This window comes from Pollicipes pollicipes, unplaced genomic scaffold (genome assembly GCF_011947565.3).
Source record: "Pollicipes pollicipes isolate AB1234 unplaced genomic scaffold, Ppol_2.1 Scaffold_3087;HRSCAF=3621_pilon_pilon_pilon, whole genome shotgun sequence".
Taxonomy (NCBI): domain Eukaryota; kingdom Metazoa; phylum Arthropoda; class Thecostraca; order Pollicipedomorpha; family Pollicipedidae; genus Pollicipes; species Pollicipes pollicipes.
In genome coordinates this window covers 28,265,123-28,287,453 of record NW_023596225.1, presented here as the reverse complement: position 1 = coordinate 28,287,453, position 22,331 = coordinate 28,265,123, and the positions used below count along the sequence as shown (strand labels likewise).

Below are 22,331 nucleotides of genomic sequence, written 5' to 3'. Positions count from 1 at the left end.
TGTCATCATCATCGTTATTGGGCTTTACCGTGCACTCAGCTGCTGAGGCTATATCGCGTCGCTTGCCTCCCACCCTCGCAGGACGGGCGGGCACCGCAGGGAATCGAACCCCGTACCTCTGGTTCTCCAGAAGCCTAGTTAAATCACTACACCATCCGCCCCCTACAAGCGCGCGACTCCAGCCAGCATACAGGTGCATGCTCGGTTCCGCTCGATCGAAATCGACCCCAACCGTGACTTATAGAACATAATCTTGATTTCCACTGTGAGCCTCAACACTTGGACATCAAAGCGCAGCCTTGGATAGGCTCCGATGCAGGCATGGGGTCTGCTACAGGATGAATTCCGATGAAGCTTTTTCGTCTCTCAACATCCAAATTACAAACACACATGTCCAGATTACTCAATGGGTTTCGCTACACGCACAGTACTAGGCGACATCTTTCTTAGCTTTTCATGTTTTCATCAACGCAAACGCCTCATTCGCCGAACATATCAGCAATCATGCATGCCTGGCCCGTGTTTATGCGTGTGTGCGTGCGTGCGCGCGACGGGGGCATGCATATCTGTGTGTCTGGAAGGGAAGTGCATGCGTGCGAGCAAATTGGATACTGACGGGTCCGTCTCAGGCTCATTATCACCTGATCTGCGCCCACTCGTCCCCGCGCAGCGGAAAAGCCGTATGGTTTGTGGTTTGGCTGTGAGCCGTATGGTTTGTGGTTTGGTCGTAAGCCGTATGGTTTGTGGTTTGGCTGTGAGCCGTATGGTTTGTGGTTTGGTCGTAAGCCGTATGGTTGGTGGTTTGGTTGTGAGCCGTATGGTTTGTGGTTTGGCCGTAAGCCGTATGGTTTACGGTTTGGCCGTAAGCCGTATGGTTTACGGTTTGGCCGTGAGCCGTATGGTTCGTGGTTTGGCTGTGAGCCGTAAGGTTTGTGGCTTGGCTGTGAGCTGTAGGGTTTGTGGTTTGGTCGTAAGCCATATGGTTTGTGGTTTGGCTGTGAGCCGTATGGTTTGTGGTTTGGCCGTAGGCGGTATGGTTTGTCAAACACATTCTGCCTATGATTCCAACGTCGAGATACCGGAGGTATCATGTTCTTGTAGACGTTCTTAATGGCATGATGCCGGCGTTTTCAAAGAACCCTACATCGCATCTTCAGCTTGTTTCCAATCATTGATCGCCAGCTGCACCAGTTTGATTCAACGACAAAATAAAGGCATCATATGTGAATTCTACAATTAGCCTGTGTCCATCACGTGGTCAACACTCCGTTGCGAGCTGATGTCCGCAAACGGCAGTGGTTCGGTTCGGGTACGAACGTTTTCCGATTACCTGCGGATTAATTACAATGGATTAGGACAGAGTTGATATTGGAAGGAAAAAGCTCACCCGGCAAACCACTCTTTGGCCTACATAAAGGCCTATTTAGGCCACGGTAGCGATATCTTGGCTTAACATAAGGACATCTTAAGGACACTTAACAAGAGCACGTCTTCTGTTCCTATTTGCTCTTCACATGAGAGCTGGAAATGAGAATACCGGTTACCGCTCACACGACTCCACCTTGACCTACCACATATTTTTTGACACCAGAGTCGACTATGGCTTTGCCCTGAGCCTGGTTCAGTCTGGTCTGGACTGGAAAGAGTGTCGATTCTGGTCTAGACGGGAAGGGTGTCGGGTCTGGTCTGGACTGGAGAGGGTGCCCAGTTTGGTCTGAACTGGAGAGAGTGCCGAAGCTGGTCTGGACTGGAAAGAGTGCCGAGTCTGGTCTGGACTGGAGAGTGTTTAATCTGGTCTGGACTGGAGAGTGTTTAATCTGGTCTGGACTGGAGAGAATGCCGAATCTGGTCTGGATGAGAGAGGGTGTCGAGTCTGATCTGGATGGGAGAGGGTGCCGAGTCTGATCTGGATTGGGGTGAGTGCCGGATCTAGTCTGGAGTGAAGAGAGTGCCGGGTCTGGTTTGGAGCGGCGAGAGTGCTGAGTCTGTTTAGAGTGGCGAGAGTGCCGAGTCTGGTCTGGAGTGAAAAGAGTGCCGAGCGAAGTGAAACGGCTAGCCGGACGGCCGAAGCCGCTGCGCCCATCCGTCACGGGAGCATCACGCAGACAAGAGAAGCACATGGGATAACAGCTCATAACCTTCTGGTCGCTACTGTAGGACTGTCCGAAAAGAGGTGTAGTGAGGGGAGTGGGGAGGAGATCCAGACGATACGACCGGCCCCAAATATGGGTCCGCGTATCCTCCCCTCCCCCTCCTTTCCAATAGGAGGACCGAAACCACTCCAGCAAGTTGACATACAGGGCACCCGAACAACAGCGTAGGGCCCCTGAACCTCATAATCATCTTCCCAATCACGACCCTACCAATCAAGCAAAAATATTTGCTCTGCCCATTGGCCCTTCCTGGTTGGCTGGAAGCGAGAGGACGTCCCACTGTTAGCGCTTTGTATTAAAAAATGCAAGTGTTCGACCGGATGTGGACCTCTGCGAAGTGCAAGGCATGCTCCCGCGGCCCCCTAGGGGCCTGCCAGTGGCTAGAACAGCTGTGGGTTGGTGGGAGGTATGTGGAGAGTGGGCGAAGTGGGCGAAGGGAAGTTGGTCCAGTGCGGGGGAATTTTTCCGCACTTAACACGTTAGGAGACACGGCACTACTACCATATTCGTCCGTTTTTAAAATTAATTGGTGCATGCTTCCTCAATAACGAGCGTTTCAACCTCCTGAAGATGTCTTGACGATTTGGTGTCACACAAAAACTGGACGCAGACGTTCCGAATCTAGTAATTAGCAACCTACCTATTGGTTGGCTCGTTAACCCCCCCCCCCCTCCCCACACACTCATTTATATATATATATATATATATATATATATATATATATATATATATATATATATATATATATGTACCAATCGTTTGGTTTGGGTAGATCAGGGCCTCACTGGCCTGTTCACAGATGAGGTCATTTACGGGGACAAGGAAAGCGGTGCGACGCGGGTAATACTGTCGCCGACCAGCTGTGTACCAGCTGTGTACCAGCCGACCTACATACAGTAGATTGTGCCTGCATGTGGTCAGGTGTGGCTGACAGTCGCAGCCGGTGTGATCAGGTGTGGCTGACAGTCGGAGCCGGTGTGATCAGGTGTGACTGGCAATCGGAGCCGGTGTGATCAGGTGTGGCTGGCAGTGTTGGCCGGTGTGATCAGGTGTGGCTGGCAGTCGTTGCTCGGGCAGCTCGCTAACAAACTGCGCCGCTGCAGCACCTGGCTGCTGTCACAACTACGATGCAGTGAGGCATGCAAGGGTCCAGGAAATGATACGGTACGTTCGACGGTGTGGAAGCTAAACGCTAGAGTTGTCGATGTCACGGGCGGCCCGTGTGAGCTTGGCAACGGAGAGCTCGGCTGTTCCCGTAAGCAAAAACATCTGCTGTCTAGAAGTGTTGTTGTGAGCATTGTAAACTGCTGCCGAAACGTTGCTTCGCGCGAAAGAGAAGCTGCCTTATCCCCTGACCTTGGGCCGGTTAAGCTGCATCCACCACGAGCGGGACTTAAATGCTGCGCCCAGGTGAGCAGGTGCCGACCTTTCCTGGCATATCTGTTGTTGTAACACATCTGTCTTGCGTGCATACACACCACATGCGTGTATACGCGGTCTGTCACATTAAAGCCCGGGAGGTGGACAATAAAATGTTACGTGTGACTGAAGCGACGCATGTGGTGTGTAACTGAATCCCATGCCGGGACAAGGGTTGGGAAACTGGTTTCGGCACTCAACGAAAGGCAGCGGGGGTCATAACAAAGACGATTCGTCGCTACGGCTACCAGTGTGTTGGTGAGCTCCTCTCTTCATTTCGTCTCAACAGGACGACCGATGCTCCCCGCATCCCAGCGTTCCTGTACCGCCGACGCTCCCCGCATCCCAGCGTTCCTGTACCGCCGACGCTCCCCGGATCCCAGCGTTCCTGTACCGCCGACGCTCCCCGGATCCCCGCGTTCCTGTACCGCCGACGCTCCCCGGATCCCCGCGTTCCTGTACCGCCGACGCTCCCCGCATCCCAGCGTTCCTGTACCGCCGACGCTCCCCAGATCCCCGCGTTCCTGTACCGCCGACGCTCCTCAGATCCCAGCGTTCCTGTACCGCCGACGCTCCCCAGATCCCAGCGTTCCTGTACCGCCGACGCTCCCCAGATCCCAGCGTTCCTGTACCGCCGACGCTCCCCAGATCCCAGCGTTCCTGTACCGCCGACGCTCCCCGGATCCCAGCGTTCCTGTACCGCCGACGCTCCCCAGATCCCAGCGTTCCTGTACCGCCGACGCTCCCCGGATCCCAGCGTTCCTGTACCGCCGACGCTCCCCGGATCCCAGCGTTCCTGTACCGCCGACGCTCCCCGGATCCCAGCGTTCCTGTACCGCCGACGCTCCCCAGATCCCAGCGTTCCTGTACCGCCGACGCTCCCCAGATCCCAGCGTTCCTGTACCGCCGACGCTCCCCGGATCCCAGCGTTCCTGTACCGCCGACGCTCCCCGGATCCCAGCGTTCCTGTACCGCCGACGCTCCCCAGATCCCAGCGTTCCTGTACCGCCGACGCTCCCCGCATCCCAGCGTTCCTGTACCGCCGACGCTCCCCGCATCCCAGCGTTCCTGTACCGCCGACGCTCCCCGCATCCCAGCGTTCCTGTACCGCCGACGCTCCCCGCATCCCAGCGTTCCTGTACCGCCAACGCTCCCCGCATCCCAGCGTTCCTGTACCGCCGACGCTCCCCGCATCCCAGCGTTCCCGTACCGCCGACGCTCCCCGGATCCCAGCGTTCCTGTACCGCCGACGCTCCCCAGATCCCGGCGTTCCTGTGCCGCCGACGCTCCCCAGATCCCAGCGTTCCTGTACCGCCGACGCTCCCCAGATCCCGGCGTTCCTGTACCGCCGACGCTCCCCAGATCCCGGCGTTCCTGTGCCGCCGACGCTCCCCGGATCCCAGCGTTCCTGTGCCGCCGACGCTCCCCAGATCCCGGCGTTCCTGTACCGCCGACGCTCCCCAGATCCCAGCGTTCCTGTACCGCCGACGCTCCCCAGATCCCAGCGTTCCTGTGCCGCCGACGCTCCCCACATCCCAGCGTTCCTGTACCGCCGACGCTCCCCAGATCCCAGCGTTCCTGTACCGCCGACGCTCCCCACATCCCAGCGTTCCTGAACCGCCGACCCTCCCCAGATCCCAGCGTTCCTGTACCGCCGACGCTCATCAGATCCCAGCGTTCCGGTACCGCCGTCGCTCGCCAGTTCCCAGCGTTCCTGTACCGCCGACGCTCCCCAGATCCCAGCGTTCCTGTACCGCCGACGCTCCCCGCATCCCAGCGTTCCTGTATCGCCGACGCTCCCCAGATCCCAGCGTTCCTGTACCGCCGACGCTCCCCAGATCCCAGCGTTCCTGTACCGCCGACGCTCCCCAGATCCCAGCGTTCCTGTACCGCCGACGCTCATCAGATCCCAGCGTTCCTGTACCGCCGACGCTCCCCAGATCCCAGCGTTCCTGTACCGCCGACGCTCCCCGCATCCCAGCGTTCCGGTACCGCCGACGCTCCCCGGATCCCAGCGTTCCTGTGCCGCCGACGCTCCCCAGATCCCAGCGTTCCTGTACCGCCGACGCTCCCCGCATCCCAGCGTTCCTGTACCGCCGACGCTCCCCAGATCCCAGCGTTCCTGTACCGCCGACGCTCCCCAGATCCCAGCGTTACTGTGCCGCCGACGCTCCCCAGATCCCAGCGTTCCTGTACCGCCGACGCTCCCCAGATCCCAGCGTTCCTGTACCGCCGACGCTCCCCGGATCCCAGCGTTCCTGTACCGCCGACGCTCCCCGGATCCCAGCGTTCCCGTACCGCCGACGCTCATCATAGCAGGGCCCACCCGTGTCCGCTCGGATGACGTTTCCTGGCACGCTGCCAAACAGGCGGCCAAGCGACGCGCTGGGCGTGTTATGAGTTTAACTATGGTGTGTGTTGTCACTGGGCCATGTCTCGAACATCCCAATTTCCCCGGGATTATTAGTTTTACTTACATACACCCCTATATATATATATATATATATATATATATATATATATATATATATATATATATATATATATATATATATGTGTGTGTGTGTGTGTGTGTGTGTGTGTGTGTGTGTATGCACGCATATCCTTGTAAATCGAGGAACCAACTTGCGTATGTGCATACTTTGTTAATAACTCACGGCGAACTCAGCAATCATGAACTTGTTATGTTTTCTGCGATCGATCTGATGGCTTTGACTTCTTGTCAGCGCTCATCTAATGTGACACAAAAGCCCAGCGTAACAAGAAAGCACAGAATATCGAGCTGCACGGCCTGGTATTACTTCTACTCCTCAACGTTTTCTCCCACGTCGGACATTTGCTAGAGCACTAAGAACTTTGGCAGGCTCCATATAATCACGCACTTGCATGCATACATATATTAACGCTCGTGCATTATGTGCAGTCATATTTGACAGATTCTACCGCTCATAACACCAATCAAACCATTTCACAGTACCTAGAACCCAAACCCAAACAAGAAAACCAGAACACAATTAACCTTTTCTATCATTTGAATGTTCGGGGCACGGATTTAACTCTGCAAATATTTGACATCTTGACACACTTTTTGGGCCCCAATGAGAGTGCCATTGCATGCTACCTCGCATGGCAAAAATGCATGCGACGGTATTGTTAGGTCTGCTTGGCGAACCGTAAAACATGCTTGCTTTCCGCGGCCGATGTAAAAACCACATAGTAAGCACGAGCGCCTTCCCCGAGACCAGTCACAAAAACCTGTGTGCGAAGACACTGCTCTTTTCGCGGCATGAAAACCCATCGGAGATGGCATAGGAATGGCGCACATGTTTACGCCGTGTGCGATCCATGAAAGGAATTTAAACGTGCCACCGCTTAGTACCAGTGACTAAATATGGCGCAGCGGTATTGTAGTTAACCACATATTGATTGGTCACCGCGTGCACGGTATAGTGCAGCTGATGCCAAAAACCAAGCGTGTTTGAGCCACAGGTGCCTGCAAAGCTTCCACGTGAAATTACTTCCTGCATTCATGTGTTATGTGTTTGGCATCCAGTTATGTGCGCCGATTCAGTAGTGACTCAGTCTCATAGTAACATAAGAGGTTTCTGCTCGGTAAGACCAGTGGCTGCTGTAGGAATCATAACACTGACATACATGCATACATAGCACATCTCACCCCAAAAATACAGCATTGCTATAACAGGCCTTCGTGGGTAAGACGTTCTTTTCCGGATCCGACCGCCATCCGTCCCCTGTCCCTCACGCCCACCTGTCATACACCGCTTGCACTCAGCCCTCACCTTAGTTACATATCATAGAAGGGTCCTACGCAAGTTACACCAGAGCTTTTTCATTTCGTACTGATTATTGCACGGTGTCAATAGAGACAACTGTGACTAAAAAAGCGACACCGTAACATTGTGTCTTATACCGTAGCGTCTACCCCACAAGCTATACACGTCTTACCTACATCCGTAGCCGCACCACCAGTTTTCCCAGATTCCTCACCCAACCCAGCCCAGCCCGTCACCCATGTGGGGCGGGTGCCCATTCGTTCACCCAGCCGGTGGGGTCCCCCCACTGGCATCATGCGGCGACACAGAAACGCAATGACCCACATTGACAGATAGCACTATACAGCCCACAGGTATCCCTGAGGAATTTACAAAGTCAGCTGTGCATTCGTGGCCAAGGAATTGCCCCGTTCCGCGCTCATCACTTAGATCTAAAAGGTGTTCAAAATGATACCTGTGTCGAATAGGTGTAAATTCCCCCTGAAACCACTGCTCAAGCTCAGGTCACTGACTGACACGAGCCATGCGATCTCCCTCATGCTCCAAATATCACCAACGTATTGATCGGGTTACGCGCTTTCAAATGATACCCATATCGGCATATATGTTCCGCGATACGCACCAACGATATCTAAAGGTTGACATGAGTCTACATGTTGATGCCAGCGATATCTTAAGGTTCACAAGGTCGACACGTCTATATGTTGTGGTCATGACATATCGACACGACCTCACCAACCACTCCGATGTCGATATCAACGATATCTTAAGGTTCACAAGGTCGACACGCCTATATGTCATGGTCATGACATATCGACACGACCTCATCATCCGCTCCAATGACACATCACAGTTGTAAAGAAAACTTGCGTCACCACTCAGGTAATGTAATGGACATCATTCACTGATCTTTTCTCTCTTCAAAATAGGATTTTTTAAGGGACGCGGGCGTAAGAAAACGTCACGAGGTCAGGAAAAGACCGTAACTGATCATACTTGTGTTCAATGGGTACAGTCAAGGCTATCCAACGAGGTAGAACCGTCCGGTCCGAAAAAGTGGCGTGAGAATAGAGGTAGTTTGGAAGCAAAGCCTGCATGACGTCAAATATACCATATTTGATGACGTCAGTGGCACGGAGGCCTCTCAGTTAGCCAGCTGACTGCTACACAACCCATTAGTTTGAATAGCGAGTATGTTTTGGTGGCGTGCGGCTGGCGGTTCCCCGTTGGACTGAGAAGAAACTATCCCTTATTGCGCTATTCGCACACATTTCTGGAATGAACAGTGAGTCCTGGAACAGTTTAGCCTTATCAGAATGTATCAGTTTAGCCTTATTACAGTAGATCATCCACTTTCAAACGATATACTGTTTCTATCAGGCCCAAGTAAGAATCGCACGTATATCACCTAGTTTCAGTTGCAACTTTCCAGATGGCTGTGTGCGTTGGAGCCAAAGTATTTGGACCAGACGGCGCGCGTCATGCTTCGTACACACGGCGCTGCCCCTGAGCCGCAGTATGTCCTGCTGCTAAGACAGGGCACAGACGCGACGAGTGTTACGTGGGCCGATGCACCTATCGGTAAAGCAAGCTAATAGTAGCCGAAAATGAGAAAGTGAGGCAATGATCGATAAATAAATATCATACATTTACGAAACTGCGATTGGAGAAAACCATTGTACCGGATGTTAACCCACGTCAATGGGAGAAGAACTTCAACCTCAAGCGTCTTCAAGCGCCTCATTCAAGCGCCTCCAACAGATCACACGTTTTGGCAGTCTAAAGGCTGTATTGCTCACAGCTCATCCATTTCCCAGACGGTGCCCCACAGCTCCCCAGAGTTGCCCTCCCGCCGGTCGGGCGCTGCACCCGTTGCACCAACCAGCGACGGGTGCAGCGTGCCCTCGACCCCCTCCCCCAGAGGCCTGATCCGCGGCCGGCCATGATGACGTTACAGGCGTGCAGCGCGTCCGGCGACACGCCGCTGATAGGACGGCGGCGGCCGACGGCGCCCAGCCGCCCGGCGGCCGGAGACGGCGCCGGCGCTCGGTGACAGTCCCCAGCCCGGCGACCGCCACCGGCGCGGCTCACGGCCGTCACGTCACGGCCGTCACGTCACGGCCGTCACGGTCGGCGGCCCCGGGGGTGCTCTGCTGGCGTGGTCCGGAACGGCCCCGGAACAGTGGCCCTGAGCGCCGTGGCCGCCAGCCAGCGCCGTCAGGATCACGGCTGAGTGACGTCATATCTTGTGGTTCCTCGGCCACGCCGGCCACCGCCCACTGTGAAACCCGGTCGCGTGCCAAGCGGTGGCCGGCGGAACCACTGTAGGTGCGGCTGGGTCACTGTCTGCAGCCGCCTCCACAGACTCACCGGTATGGTTCCAGACTTTCCCGTCACCCACGACTGCATACAGCGCACCACAGGGAGGGAGGGAGGGAGGCCAGCAAGCAGGCAGGCAGGCAAGCAGGCAGGCAGCGAGCAAACGAGGAGGGAAGTGAGGAAAATAACGTAGAGATGGAGACAGCGTGAAAGGGAAAATGGGGGGGGGGGGAAATAAAATGAGTCTTTTTGGGGGTTGAATATTTCATTCATCGAAATATTACTACTTCTGGCGCTGCCTTATAACGAAACAAAAAGGCGGAACCACTGTGGGTACGGTGTTTAGCCACCAGCTTGTCATTGCTAGATAACCCCCCCCCCCCCCCCCTCCCCAGGTAAAACACGCAATGGATCCCGTAAGCCTACGACAGTTGTGCTATTTTTCCTCTTCCCATGAGCACAAGTAATTTGGTGCATGCTTCATGTGATTCGGGTTTCTTTACGGGTCACAGAGAAGCCAAAATGGTATATAACATTCAAAAATAATACCCACGCGTGTGCTACATCTGCCGTGTAATTACAGCCCCATACATGACCTACATTGCACGATGGTCGAGCTAGCCTCAGCCGCCTAATGAATATCGCATCGTATAAACTGCGCTGCATTTGTCCATAGCATCAGCTAAGCAGCCACAGCGTGTGATTTTAACCTCCAACCACACGGCCAGCCACGGGCGCCATCATCGCTGAGCCCGTTGACTCGGACCCCAATAACATATGGGCATCAAAGACTACTTTTGTGTTTTTTATGATATCAGGAAACGCCCAAGCCGATTTTAGCCCGGCAGCCTTCGCTGCCGCCGTGGCCAGCGCGTGTTTGTCAGGACCTGGTCGCGCCGTATCACGCCGGAGGCAGATGCAAGCTGCAAATGTCGAGCGCCATGAGACATGTTATTGCGCAAGGGCCGTGCAGGCCACGAGATGGCCGTGTCCCGGCATTGCATACGGCACGAAGGAAACCCAGCCGCTGCCTTGTCCGAATTAAAAAATAATAATCAGACCGAGTCAAAACCATTCGCGACTTGAGGCAACACTTATAAGTTTGGGACCGAGCACGCAGCGTCGCACGACCTGTTCTGGAGCGCGAGCTGCTTCCGTCACCGTACTGCCGGAGGTCAGAACACTAGCTGAACCCAACCCCGCGCGTCGTCGAAGTGCGCGGACCCCCATCCCGACGGGTTCGCGGACTTGACCGCTACCCCATCCCCCTCCTCTGCCCCCCCCCCCCCCGTTGGCGGCTTGCTTGTCCGGCTCACTTCCGGCGTCCTGCGGCCTGACCGGAAGTGGATGAACTTCCGTCTGAATGGCAGCGGAGCGTGCAGCCGTCCCCAGTGATATGCCACGACCATGTCTAAACACTGCGTATACCCAGATATGCCGCGGCGTCAGAAAAACGATCAAGGCAGCTTAGCACCAGCGTCAGCTCAAAGCGATTGCGTTTGATCTCCGCGTGTAAAGTGTTATGTGAGGGCGACATGACATGACCCCCCTGCATGTGCCTCGGCTGATTGGATCAGCACACATGCGGATGCATTATGCGACGGTGTAAAAAGCAGGTAATCGCCTGGCGTAATATGGCGGCACTGCAGTGATAACAGGTGACGTCAACCGGAATAGGCTGAGTTGCAGAGACGTTGCGGCTGCCGAATGGCTCTGTCGTCTGTTTCACATATCGGACAAAAAGCGGCAAGGAGAATCGCGTAAGTTTTCCCTCTTTTCCTGCCAACACCACACAGATCACAAGCGTGAATGCGCACGAACGAAGACACATGCATGGGCACCGAAAGACGCGCTCCCACAGCTCAGTTTCAAGCTTACCTCCGAGATGGCAAAATGCACCTCCACGCCCAGCATGAGTCCGTAGGCGACGAGCAGCGCCCAGGCCAGGTCCAGCCGCATGTGGTCGGCGCCCAGCCCGGCCACGCCGCTGTAGAAGCGGACCTTCAGCACGCCCAGTGTGACGGCCATGGCCAGGTACGCCACGTTGAGCAGGAGTCGCACCGGCGCAGCGTCCCGCTCGCTGACGGTCGCCAGCCAGATGACGCTGCCCGCCGCCAGCAGCGCGGCTGCCGGCGCCGCCAGCACGTGCACGTGCACCACGGACGCGTACCACTCGCCCAGACTGGCGTCCATGAGCTGCGCCAGCGCCAGCAGCGCGCACAGCAGCGCCAGCGCCCAGCGCGCGCCGTGGCGGCGGAAGCGGACGGGCGCGGCGGCCGGGCGGCACCGCCAGAGCAGCGCGCCGACGACGCAGGCTGTGACGTGGGCCAGCGCGACGGCCGCCGCCGCCAGGTCCAGGTGACACACGTCGTCCCAGGCCAGCGGCCCCGGACGGCCGCACAGGCTCTCCATGGCGGCGCCGCTAGCGGGGCGACGCTGAACGGCGGGGCGCCGGCATCGGCGGCTGACGGGGCGGCGTACTCTGCGGAGCAACGGCACAGTGTAAGCCAGTGACGCTGGGTCAGGCGCCGTCCAATGCCCCGCTGTCCGTTTTTTGGTGTCGTTGGAATGTTACCCGCTGCAGCTCCTGCAGCTGCCACGCACGAGCGTCGCGTGAGTGGTGGCGGATCCTATGACGACATGGGAGGGGAAGAAATCTCGCATGTTACCTCGTTTCTAGTCATTTAACAGCAAGCCGGATACGCTATGTTCGCAGAGACGGAGGGTGGCTGCCAGATGCTGCCCAGTGAACAAGACCAAAATTGTTGACAGCCATGTCGCGACGTTGACATATTCGTTTTATGATTTATTACAATAGGACGCTTCCTGGTTTCCAATATTTTTGGAAGGGTCCAAGTGCTTCGTAAAGCATATTACCATCATTATGTGTTGGTGTTCCATGTGATAAACAGGCTGCCCACGTTCTCAACAAGTAAACGATTGTCAGGGTTGTCGCGCATTGTGGAAGCGAACATTCCTGTAATCATTGGTCGCATGCGTATGCGGTTTTCAGCAACGATAAGCGCAATTATTTGAACAATGTGCTGTGTGCATTGTTTTTCATTCGCATGCCAGCCATTTGCTCACGTGGGCTTGTGCTGCATACTGACAGTCTCCACGTAACTTCGCTTTCCCATTCGATCATTCCATCATTCGATCATCCGATCATTCGATCATCGATCATCGATCATTCGATCATTCGATCATTCGATCATTTCGATAGATCGAGAGAGAGAGAGAGAGAGAGAGAGAGATGAGAGAGAGAGAGAGATGAGAGAGAGAGAGAGAGAGAGAGAGAGAGATACATATATCCCGTTATATATATATATATATATATATATATATATATATATATGTATATATTCCGTTATATACATATATATCCCGTTATATATATAATATATATATATATATATATATATATACAAATATATATATATATATATAAATATATATATATATATATATATATATATATATATTCACCACCATATATTACAAAACAATGCTAGGTACTTTCCCATGTCATTCACGACCTAGCGATGAAACCCATTGAATCGAGAATTAGGCAGTTCAATTTGCATCGATCGGAAGGATTGAGGAAGGATGCTTCGTATTTCGCGCTTCGGCGAAAACACAGCAGCTGATTAGGCTACTAACGTTTAAGGCGAATGCTTGCTTGATGTAAGCTCACAGTCTAAATACGAGACCAGAAACTTGGCAGCATGCCTACAAAACCCTGGACCCACGGTCGACTGCGGCACGCGGATCATTGGCTACATCCACTATTCATCGGCACGTATCGGGTCAGACAAACGCATCTGTACCCGCCAAAGCAGATTACGGCGGGGTAGGCTAACGCGGCTAAGTGCACTGGAAATGGCGCATGGCAATCCGATGGCCGCCGCTCGCCTGGTCAGCATCAGCACGGCGGTTGAGTTCGCCGGCACCAATCAACTGAGCAGTGACGGAACGACCCCGGAGCTTCAGGCAGACAGTGGGTCCCGTGACCTCTGGCACGGCCGCAGACAGACAGTGGGTCCCATGACCTCTGGCACGGCCGCAGACAGACAGTGGGTCCCGTGACCTCTGGCACGGCCGCAGACAGACAGTGGATCCCGTGACCTCCAGCACAGTCTAAGACAGACAGTGAGTCCCGTGACCTCTGGCACGGCCGCAGACGGACTGTGGGTCCCGGGACCTCTGGCACGGTCGCGGACAGACAGTGGGTCCAGTGACTCTGGCACGGCCTCAGACAGACAGTGGGTCCCGTAACCTCTGGCACGGTCGCAGACAGACAGTGGGTTCCGTGACCCCAGACACAGCCGTAGATGGCCGGAGGGCTCGGCAGGGGGTCTCGACACGATCGGAGGGCTCCGCGAGAGGTCACAACACGGCTAGAGGGCTCCGCAAGGGGTAACAACATAGGTCAGAGGGCTCCGCACGGGGTCTCGATACGGCCGGATGGCTCCCCAGGGAGTTCCGACACAGCCGGAGGACTTATGGTGGTTCCTGACAGGGCTGGAGGGCTCTACGGAGGTTCCGGACAAGGCCGGAGGACTCCGTAAGGTTCCCGATACGGCCCGAGGGTTCTACAAGGGTCCAAACACGGCCGGAGGGCTGTGGGACACCCAGGCGGCAACGAGAGTTTGCCTTGGTACCAAGGCACCGAGAGGGACCAGGGCCTGGCTGTGATGTTAAATTACCTCTGCACGTGCCATACGGGTGTCGCACCTCTGACCTCAGCTCTTCATAGTTAAAGCGGCTGCAGAACGGAATGCAAATGCGGCGTGGTCCGCAAGTGCGTCTGTCGCTAGTCGTTGGCTGCGAAATGGCGGCACGCAAAAAGTTCACGCGTCGTGCCGGATGCGGGATCAGCGCAAGGCAAAGAACGAGCCACTAGTGGTGATTCATGCCGTCAACCAAACAAACAATGGCCCCGTTGTCACCGCAATACTCGCGGCCGCGCCTACCGCAGTTAGCAGTATCGTTCTGTGGAACGGACACCTAATGGTTCGCGGGTATGGCAGTCTAGTCAGCCTAGAGCTAGAGCTAGAGCTAGTCAGTCTAGTCGGCCTAGAGCACGGGTCGCAGCTCCCAAAGCTAATACACCACCTCAACCTGAGGAGGTAACAGCTGGTGAGTTGAGGAGTTAGTTTAAATTCCCCTTAAAGCAACTTACAAAAAAACGCACTTTTGAAATAAAAAAGGAACGCGACGTTCATCCTCACGCCTAACTGACGGTGGGCCGGCTACTGCACTGGCCATATCAGCGTTCAGGGGTCATGGCACGATCGGGACTTGAACCCGGACCCTAGCGTGGGCGTCCGACACGCTAACCGTTCCGCCATTGCGTCCCCTCTGCCTAGAAAGACATTTACTGCTGAGAACAGAACGTGGGGAAGGCGTTCCGAGATCAAGGCAGGCTGCTTCAGCGCATCATAAGTTGTAGCATCGTCGGTAAAGAAGGGTTACACGAAAGGAGAGGACCTATGTAAAATAGTTACACAAAATCAAAATTTGATAAGTGGCAAATTCTAGACCGATCATCGATCGTGCCCATCATTGTCAATATAGTAAACAATGTGTTATTGGAGAATTCTGGCATCTACGTGCTGCGAAACAACCTTCACAATCCCGACCAACTCGTCTTCTGATCCAACTACAGCAGGGTATGGGCACTGGTTACTGTTTGCTCTACACACACGCGAGGTGGGCCACGGGCGAACGTGACATCGGGCCACTCACATGGATTAATATCAGCTGCTGTTCCCACGATATCGACTACCACGTTCTACTACGCCAGCTTCAGCTGCTGATCCCAAGAGATCGACTACCACGGTCTACTACGCCAGCTTCAGCTGCTGATCCCAGGAGATCGACTACCACGGTCTACTACGCCAGCTTCAGCTGCTGATCCTATGAGATCGACTACCACGGTCTACTACGCCAGCTTCTGCTGCTGTTCCCATGAGATCGACTACCACGGTCTACTACACCAGCTTCAGCTGCTGATTCTATGAGATTGACTACCACGGTCTACTACGCCAGCCTCAGTTGGTGTTCATCGACCCACGCTTGTGCCGAAGGTACATTGGCCATCACCGGCAGCCGGTCGCAATACCAGGAAGCAGAGCGGCATTATCACCAAGACGAAGTACCCTCCGCGAGTTTCAGAGGTCCTCATCCAACTCTTTCTGCTCAACGTCGGCTTGCCACGTCGTGCTACATTCCAGACGGATTCCAGATGTGTTACATTCAACACCCTGTGCTCCATTCCAAATGCGCCACCAAAAAATACGCGTACCACTCACAGTTCCGCGCAAGAACAGAACAGCACATCATCCAGGAGCAGATGTGCCTTGGTTCTGCGTGAGAGGTGAGTGTGCTGTGGCATCTCAGCTATACCAGGATGGCGTCGGGAATTAGCGCTGCCGGATATCGGCACCATCGCCTGATAACGTATCCGACTGAGATACCAGTGATGCACTTCGCGTGTGGATCCCGCCCTATTCATCTGTATGCGATTGCTCACGGTACACATACCGGGACGCCTGCAGATGCCGCCGCCATAAACCCGTCACGTTACATCACGTCCACAAGAGACGAATCCGAGGCGCGGTACGTAAATGTTTACCGCAGCAGCCATCGGACCAAGTGTTTACTACAGGGGCGTGCCGACGCAGCATTCCACCACCTTATTCAATTGAATGGAAACCTTCTGGATCTTGACGTCACTTTCCCGGAATGCATGTGATATTGATGTGTGCGTGTAACTGGTAAGTTCCATAGCCATAAGGCGTGATCTGCACTGTGTTACGCTAGGTGGCAGCGACATCAGCACCCGGCAAGCTATGAAGCTATACAGCTCTCCTGCCCTGGTCCCACTTTAAAAAGCCAAGCCTTATCCTTTGTCTGCTACGAGTCATCCGTCTGAATCGGTCGTCCCAGGATAACATTGATCGAACCATGATTTCTGTCATGCACCTCGCCATTTTCGTAGACGTGATGTGCATGAGTTGTAGACTTAGAAGCACCCTGTCATCAGATATAAAAAACTGCAGAACGTTGCCAGCCAGGATGGGAATTTCACTGCCACTGCATATACATTTAATAAATAAGCATTTTTCAAATTTCACTATCTATCTATATATATATATATATATATATATATATATATATATATATATGGCGTGCTCTATATGCTAGCCCGAATTCAAACATAACGTTGCACAACCCGAAATCGTCTGAATGTTGATGTTATATTGATGCTCCAGTACAGTCTATGATAGATCATGGCGTGGTATGGAGTCTTCTACTTGACGTTGCAGCGACGGATCTGACGGACAGCACACGTGCCATTTTTGTCGGTCCTAAAATCACCTCCGACATGTTTCTTTCAGACCATGTTTACCCCACAGAGGTGAAGCATGGAATGCAGCAGTCCTTTGTAGACTTCCGTGTTCCGCTGATGAGCCCATCCTTTCTGCAAGCGCCTATGCGCAAAAGGGTTTCTTATCCTTTCTTACTTCACACGTGCGAACTTTTTTCCATCTCATCTATTTATAGCACCGTAGTGCTAAGCGTAAGTTTCAGACCATGTTACCATACCATATATGCTGTTCAGTAAAACCTGAACACGCCTTTAATCGTCATATAGGCATGTCAAATGTTTGTGCAAGTATTGTCTGGAGTGTAGGCCTTTGCATGCAAATAACGAAAACATTCATTATGTACATGGGTAGGGCGGGTCATAGTGCATCTCATAATGTTGTAAAGCCTCGTTTTGTAATTTACGGACCGCCTTTGGCATTCTGCTTTTGCTGTATCGTAGTAAACACAATCATGTTGCAACAGTCTTATCACAGTAAGAATCATTTTCTCCCGTAAATGTCAGGCAGTGTGTATAATGCCGGGTGCAGCTCTATCTTGGCACGATCACCAAGATAGTGCCTCGCCTCCCAGTGCGCGCTTCTGTCACCGCCACTGCGCGTCACTCGTCACTCACCGCCACTGACCAGGCACATGATCTGCACGGATTTCCAACCTGATGGATAAAACAGAAAGATGCACGTGGAAACCCCTGCATTCCCAGCCTCTCGTTGTACATATTTTCATGTTCATTCTCGTGAATTAAAATGTTTGTCTTTTCTCTCTTATTTCGTACTTTTCTTTTCCACTTTTTGGTAGGCTCGATCACATGAACTAATCATCGATTGTTTCAATATGGCCGTGTTGCTGTTGTTTGTTTCTAACAAATAGTGAGTGTTCAAAAGCATCCCGCCTAAAACTCGTCCTCCGACCAAGGGCACCACGGCGTCAGTGCCTTGAGCAATATCATGGTGGATAAACCAGATCCTTTCCTCAGTACAAACACACGTCTCCAGTCTCATTCCCTCCCAACTGACACAGAAAAGGTAAGGACGTGCACCGAGCGCACAAAATGATTTGTACGGACTTCCAACCAGGCGGATAAAAGAAATATGCATGTGGAAACCCATCCATCCCCAGCCTCCCGTTAAACACGTGCTTCGTAAGTGTGTGTAGGTGTGTGAGTGTGTTGAAGTGGCGTGTAGAAGTGTGTGCAAGTGTGAGCAAGTGTGTGGGTACACCTGAGCGTCCAACAGAGTGAAATCGCTGGACGGTTCACCTCGTTTCACCGCCATCGAAAGAAGAGCACAAGACGGAGGATCCTGACCGGCATGACCTGATGTTCCACAAGCAACACACCCGGGCGGGAGAGGCTTTTGGCTACCACCTGGGGTGGGGCAGCCGCGCGTTCCATGGCGGAAAGTCACGGACGGTCTTGCTTTCGTTCAGTACTTTGACCTTCTGTTCATTTCTGTTGAGCTGTCACGCCATCGAACCAGAACAGCATGCAACTGCACTGGCCCGCTACATGGCTGTCGTCACACAATATTGTATACAATTGTGGAAATATCGATAACATCATTGTCGAGTGCATAAACATGGCGAGCAATGAGCGTAACCGTTAAACAAAATGTCTATATCAAGCTCGCGGTAATCGTGAAATGAATATACTTCAAAAAGGACGTGCTTTAACCAGGGTAACGAAAGGCTACATTCGTAAGTCGTGAAGTGCATTTGCGAGGAACGTTATTGACATAAATAAGACAGTAGTAATAGCCTCATTCCTAAGAGAAAAACAGGAAAATGGAGATATAGATGCGCTGATAGTTCGACAACATGTCTTCATCGAAACCACAGCAGAAGTGGCTACATTCCGTAGAAACTACATAGTTTGGCAAATTTATGGGCACAGTCGCACTAATTTTCGTCTCATTGGTTGTTGTACATAAATCGAGAACACGAGTTACATCCATTGACATGTAAAGCATAAAACAGTGCAAAGATGATCTTCTCATATTCTATTTTTGTGTCGGGCCTCGCCCTTTCAGATTGGCTTCTGAGAAGGCAGAGTAAGGGGACATGATCTTGTTTGCATCGATGTCGCATCAGAATGTGCTGTGGATGCTGGAGGGACTTTCACTGGCGAAGGATTGAGGCCCGCGGGTCAATCAGCTCCGACCCGGATGTAACGATGGCGGGCTCGGTGAGGGGGGAGTGGGGGGGGGGGGGGGCAGTCGAGACAAGTGAGCCGGCCACCCAGCACCGGCCGTGGACAGCTGCCAGCTGCCAGGCTGTCAGCCGACACGTCCACACTTGGCCACTATCAGCAGCGGGCGGGAGCCGCCAGGAGTCGAGCCCCACCAATTGCCTGATAGAGCGTAAGGTCACACCCGGCTCGAGCATGATGGCCTGCAGAGCATGGGGCTCCTCAGTGGCCAGGCGCCCGGCCGCGCCGACGCACGCTCAGCTGCTCTGAGCGATTTGGACGCTCCGCTGCTCTGAGCGCTTCGGGGCGCTCAGCTGCTCTGCGCGCTTAGGAAGCTCAGCTGCTCCGCGCGCTTAGGATGCTCCCCTGCTCTGAGCGCTTCGGACGCTCCGCTGCTCTGCGCGCTTAGGAAGCTCCGCTGCTCTGAGCGCTTCGGACGTTCCGCTGCTCTGAGCGCTTCAGACGTCCAGCTGCTCTGAGCGCTTCGGAAGCTCAGCTGCTCTGAGCGTTTAGGACGTTCAGCTGTTCTAAGCGTTTCGGGGCGCTCCGTGAGTCAGGGAACTGCTTGCTTTAGCTCGCACACCAGGAAGGGTACCGTGCAACACGCCAGCTGCCAAGCGTTCATTGGTAAGAAGCACCAAGCCTTATCAGATGTCTTAAATTCGTGGTGCGTGGTACATTGAAGCGTGCAGTAATGGAATGGTTAACATTCATGAGTTGCCACAATTCTATTGAATACGACCTGGCCATCTTCCAAAGAAAAGCAGTGCGCGTAAAGCACCAAGTACGGGTAAAAGGATCAGGTATAGATACCACTACGGCTTCCCCGTTTTATTATTTTTAGAACAAGCATAAAACTACAATTTCAAAATGCCCTTTTTCAGTAACGACCAAACGTACCGAACGCCTGAATTAAAGCAGATTTGGCACCCAATATTTTGCCGAATTTTTACAGCGCATACAGAAAACTCACAACAGAAAGACGGAGAAGAACTGAATCACGATCGCATACCCAGCCTTTCCACACACGTAATAAAAAAAACTGTTTCAGAGAAGTCCATCGCAGTGGGTAATCGATCTTTGCAGGAATGTTCCGGGTAGGTGTTACACACAGGTGACAATGAATAACCACGGAACTAATTTCTCGAGGGATGGCCCAGAAGCACGCGATGAATGTTTGATCATTGGGCGCTGGGTTGTAAAGATATGGCGATACAGGCCTGTAGGCTATATACATGTCAAAGGCGCAATTGATTCACTGATTCACAATAAAAGATATTGCTTGAGCCTTGAAAAAGTCTCATAGAAATGATAATGTCATATAAGTTACCATCAAAATGAGCTCCCCGTCGTGATCATCCGAGGACCCCCGGGTCTCCATAGAAGATATCAATGCCAAATGAAAGACCAGTCAAATCCAAGCCCATTGGTGGCATGAATTCAATGACAATATATTTCTCTTCTCAAATAGCTTGCGACCGCCCGGTTATTGCATTTGAAAGTTAATATGGTTTATGACTTGCAGTGCCATGCCCTTCTGTGCCTGCCAGTGCCTGCCATGTTATTGCTTTTTTCAAAAGATTTCTTGAGATCCTGGGCCATTGACGCTCTCAGAGCACGGCCAGCGGGTAAGATGAGACTGCTCAGCGGTACGCTCCACGGCGCTGCCAGCAATACACACATCGACCGGGACCAGGGGCACAGTTTCACAAAATGAGTTGCGGGGCTGAACAGTTAAAAATGCCCAAACCTGCCCCCACAATATGCCAACAAGCTGGAATCTCCCCAGACTTTTGCCCACTTTGCTCCCAAAGTTGGGGGGGGGGGGATGAAGCCCAAGTTTAGGAGGCTGAAGCCCTGCCCCCCCCCCCCCCCCACTGAAAAGAAGGCTACACCCCTGATCAGGACTGAAAAAGCCTATGAGACGGTTGAGGTATCCCCATACGTCGGTGAATCGGCGAGGAGTTGGTACGAGAGCGGGTCGCCGATATGCTTCAGTTTGTCCGTGGAATTTGTGTAGACCGCTGCCGTGGCTCGGACTCTGCATTAAGGTTGGCCACGTTAGGAACACGAGTCGCCTGTGTGAAGCTGTTTACACCAGATGCGTCATTTGCACTTGCGCGCGTTTTCTACGTCCGGTCGATCACGGCTGCTAGGGTCCCCCGCCTGTGTTCATCACCGATCCCACCCTGGCCTGCCCCGCCCTGGCCCGATCTACAACCGGGTCCCAAATGCTGTCCCAATGCAGTACACATACCTTTGCGGGCCCGCCCTGCCTGGCTCGGTGCCCGCTTCAAGCAGTAACCTATTGATCGTTTCGTGCCGTGCATAGCATACACGCTTCGAGGACACGCAACGGGCCAAATGCGGCTTGGCGCTGTCAAATGCCTGTTGGGGAATGTGAACGCTTTCACTGTCAAATGGAATCGCTACAGATGTCACAGTCTCAGGCTGTTCACGACACGCGGCCAACTCACCTGTTGTCGGCGCCTCGCGGGCGAGTCCCGCACGCGTGGGCCCAGTGACGATGGCTGACACCAGTTGCACCGCACCCGCCGAGAGCCCAGTCCCCCAAGTGCGGCAGATACCGCCACCCGCGCCCTCTCACAGGCCACCTGCCGGCTCCTGCCTCTCCAGCGTACTGTCCACCACACCCGCCGCACTGCCCTCTACCGACTCACCACCGGCTCACACGGCCCAGACTGCCGCCCGACGGCGCGGCGCTGGCCGGTCCGGCCGGCCCAGTCCGGCGGGCCGCCAGGTCACGTGACCGGCGCCCCATCTCCCGGCCGCCGCTGCGCTGGCTGCCGTGACGTCACGGGGTTAGACCGCCGCACGCCCCCCGCCGGCGCCGCCGCTGCCGCCGCGCTCGAGGGCGGACTGGATTTCCCAGGCGACACGCGTGAGCCATGAGGGAGGGGCAGAGTGCATTTCCGAAAAGCGTAGAATGCATGGTTAATGTGTTATGCATGAGCATGTACGCACCGATCCGCAGCTTGTGATCCAGACCGACTTGTCCGAGCCTGTATCCGTAGATCCATACCTTATGGAAACTAAAAATGTTCAAAC

At 53.9% G+C, this 22,331-nt stretch overlaps 1 protein-coding gene across 1 annotated transcript in view; it reads right to left on the bottom strand.

Moving 5' to 3' along the window:
- LOC119090001 (ATP-binding cassette sub-family C member 8-like) overlaps positions 1–21,943 on the bottom strand; it is a 47,078-nt gene extending 25,135 nt beyond the window's left edge. The window contains 2 exon segments of the mRNA XM_037212800.1: positions 11,564–12,167; positions 21,740–21,943. Of these exon segments, the coding sequence (XP_037068695.1) occupies positions 11,564–12,097 (534 nt within the window). The 5' untranslated portion in view covers positions 12,098–12,167; positions 21,740–21,943.
- Between the last annotated feature and the right edge of the window lie 388 nt (positions 21,944–22,331).